General features: G+C 30.2%; 1 protein-coding gene across 1 annotated transcript in view; it reads right to left on the minus strand.

Annotated features, from left to right (window-relative positions):
- Positions 1–2,328, minus strand: part of LOC108731614 (transmembrane protein 19) — a 7,573-nt gene extending 5,245 nt beyond the window's left edge. Inside the window, exon 1 of the mRNA XM_018462013.1 lies at positions 1,998–2,328. Coding sequence (XP_018317515.1) covers positions 1,998–2,163 — 166 coding nt within the window. The 5' untranslated portion in view covers positions 2,164–2,328. The remainder of the gene's footprint in view (positions 1–1,997) is intronic.
- Between the last annotated feature and the right edge of the window lie 301 nt (positions 2,329–2,629).

The raw sequence follows: 2,629 nt of genomic DNA on the forward strand, positions 1-2,629 counted from the left end.
CTGCAACTAATTAAATATGCTATACCATATTTTACCATTTAATTTACTGCAGCAGTCAATCTTTTTTTCAGTGTGAATAACATATTAAAATCTATAAATAATTTTATTGCGAAAAATATTATCTCGGCGCACAATTTAAATAACTAATATTAAGAATCTTTATTTTTATCCGGTAAAAAATTTATCATGCATGAATATGTATAAACCATGTATAAATATTCAAAAATATACATAATTTTATATGAAATCTATACATGTTCTTACATCCTTTTGTAAAATTACTTTTTAGTATAATAGAAATAATAATATCAATGTGAAAACATTAAAAATAATTAAAAAGGTAATTTTTGCACTATTTGTTTTAGAAAAAATCAAGTTTGAAGAAATGTAAAAAAATTTCTTATGTATAATTATACAGGGTGATTCGAAATTCGAGGAATCGGAGTACAGGATACTTTATGCTGAAACAAACAACTTTTTCCTTTAGCAAAATCGCGCCCGATAAGTAGTTTTTGCAGGAGAACACGTTGAAGTTATAAAAAACAAATTATTTATTTCAGTTTTTCATATCTTCTATTAAATTAAAAAATTTTTTATACTTTATAAAATTTATAAAGATTTAAAAAAAAATACCTTAACTGCGTTCAGATTTTTTAGTTAATTTTCTTAGGAAATTGTAAAATGAAGCATGTTAATAAAAAATGAAACACAAAACCAATTAAATATCTCTTCGATTTTAATTGGAGAATACATTAAATGACGGATATATAAAAAAATATTCAAATAGGAGACACTTACTATTTATAAGTTTTTTGGGGTATTAAAAAGAATGAAATTCTCTTTCAGTATTTTTTCTTGAATTTAATGAATATCAATTTTCTTGAATAAAACCACACATTCAACGTTTATTTAATTTTATAAAATATAAAATTTGTTTTTTATTTAAAAAATTGGGGAAATACTCTTAAAACCACACATTCAACGTTCATTTAAATTTTATATTTTATAAAATTAAATAAACATTGAATGTGTGGTTTTATTTAAGAAAATTGATATTCATTAAATTCAAGAAAAAATACTGAAAGAGAATCTCATTCTTTTTAATACCCCAAAAAACTTATAAATAGTAAGTGTCTCCTATTTGAATATTTTTTTATATATCCGTCATTTAATGTATTCTCCAATTAAAATCGAAGAGATATTTAATTGGTTTTGTGTTTCATTTTTTATTAACATGCTTCATTTTACAATTTCCTAAGAAAATTAACTAAAAAATCTGAACGCAGTTAAGGTATTTTTTTTTAAATCTTTATAAATTTTATAAAGTATAAAAAATTTTTTAATTTAATAGAAGATATGAAAAACTGAAATAAATAATTTATGCTTCTATAATATATTTATATATTATAAGCATTTTTTTTATTAGAGATTTATCGACTTGAATTATAGTAGGATTGACGTTATAGGCTAATATTAAATTTGTCCATTTTTGTCGTATGACAAATTTTTAAGGTCTATTGATTGATTATAGAGAGGATAGAGAGATCCGAGAACTACTCTGTCCTACAGTTAATTAACACGCTTGAAAAATTAATCGCACGACAATAATATAATAAGCATCACTCCTAAGCCGAGGCCTAAACACAAGGATGGTCGTAACTGAATCACGAAACGTGAATCGTAGTCATAGATTAACGTACAATGTTTTGTCATCTACAACTACTTACGTTCCACGACTCAAATTAAGGTCATCTTTGTGCTTAGGCCCTATTCCTTATTCACGATATCCATGATAGCTCTTTTTTTCTAACCTGAAAGCCGGATTTGCAACGTGTTCCTAATTATATTAAAATATTGACATAGGCGGATCTAATGGAATCGTTCACGCAGCGTCACGTGTACCAATATATATGTACACTATATATATTTCTTTATTTTAATCCCTAAACAACTATATTCACGAACGCATTTAAAATCGTACGTCGTATATACGAAACCTTCTGTCAGGTTGGCGGTGTCTGGCCATAGTATCGAGTAAACCACGTTGACTATCCAGAAGAACATCGAAATCGGGATAGCACAGGCACTTAAGAGTACTGGCATGAGTACATGAGAGTGCCGGCTCTCCTTGTGACTTTCGAGAGAGACCATGTCAGAGCACATGTCAGACGCATTCGGATCGCGACATTCGTAAGAATCGGTGCGGTCGACTAGAAAGCCGCGTCCATCGCCGAGAGCCGAAAGTCTCGAAGTACGTGACACATCTATCCTCTTACTCCTCGACAGCCGAGTCAGCTGTTCAATGTTGACCCTGCACGTTCGCAGCACGTGGCCACGTGATACGAATAAAGCAAGATGGGGAGAACGATATTTCTTTCGTCCATCAAAATGAATAAGGCTGACTTTTCGAAATTCACGAACAGCGCTATCTGCCACGAATGAGCTCCGTCTTTAAGCTGTACACTCAAGGACTTCGATTCTTTTCCTCGGTTACTTTTTTAAAACTTCCAAAAAATTCAGGTTATTTCGCCTTTACGTTAAATTTAGTTGTAAGCGGACGTAAGGTTTAGTCGCGTCGTTAATCGTGCACGGACTATTGCTGGATTCACCCTGCATCCGATTTTCGTCG

Source organism: Mycetomoellerius zeteki, unplaced genomic scaffold (genome assembly GCF_001594055.1).
Source record: "Mycetomoellerius zeteki isolate Tzet28-1 unplaced genomic scaffold, Tzet1.0 scaffold135, whole genome shotgun sequence".
Taxonomy (NCBI): Eukaryota; Metazoa; Arthropoda; class Insecta; order Hymenoptera; family Formicidae; genus Mycetomoellerius; species Mycetomoellerius zeteki.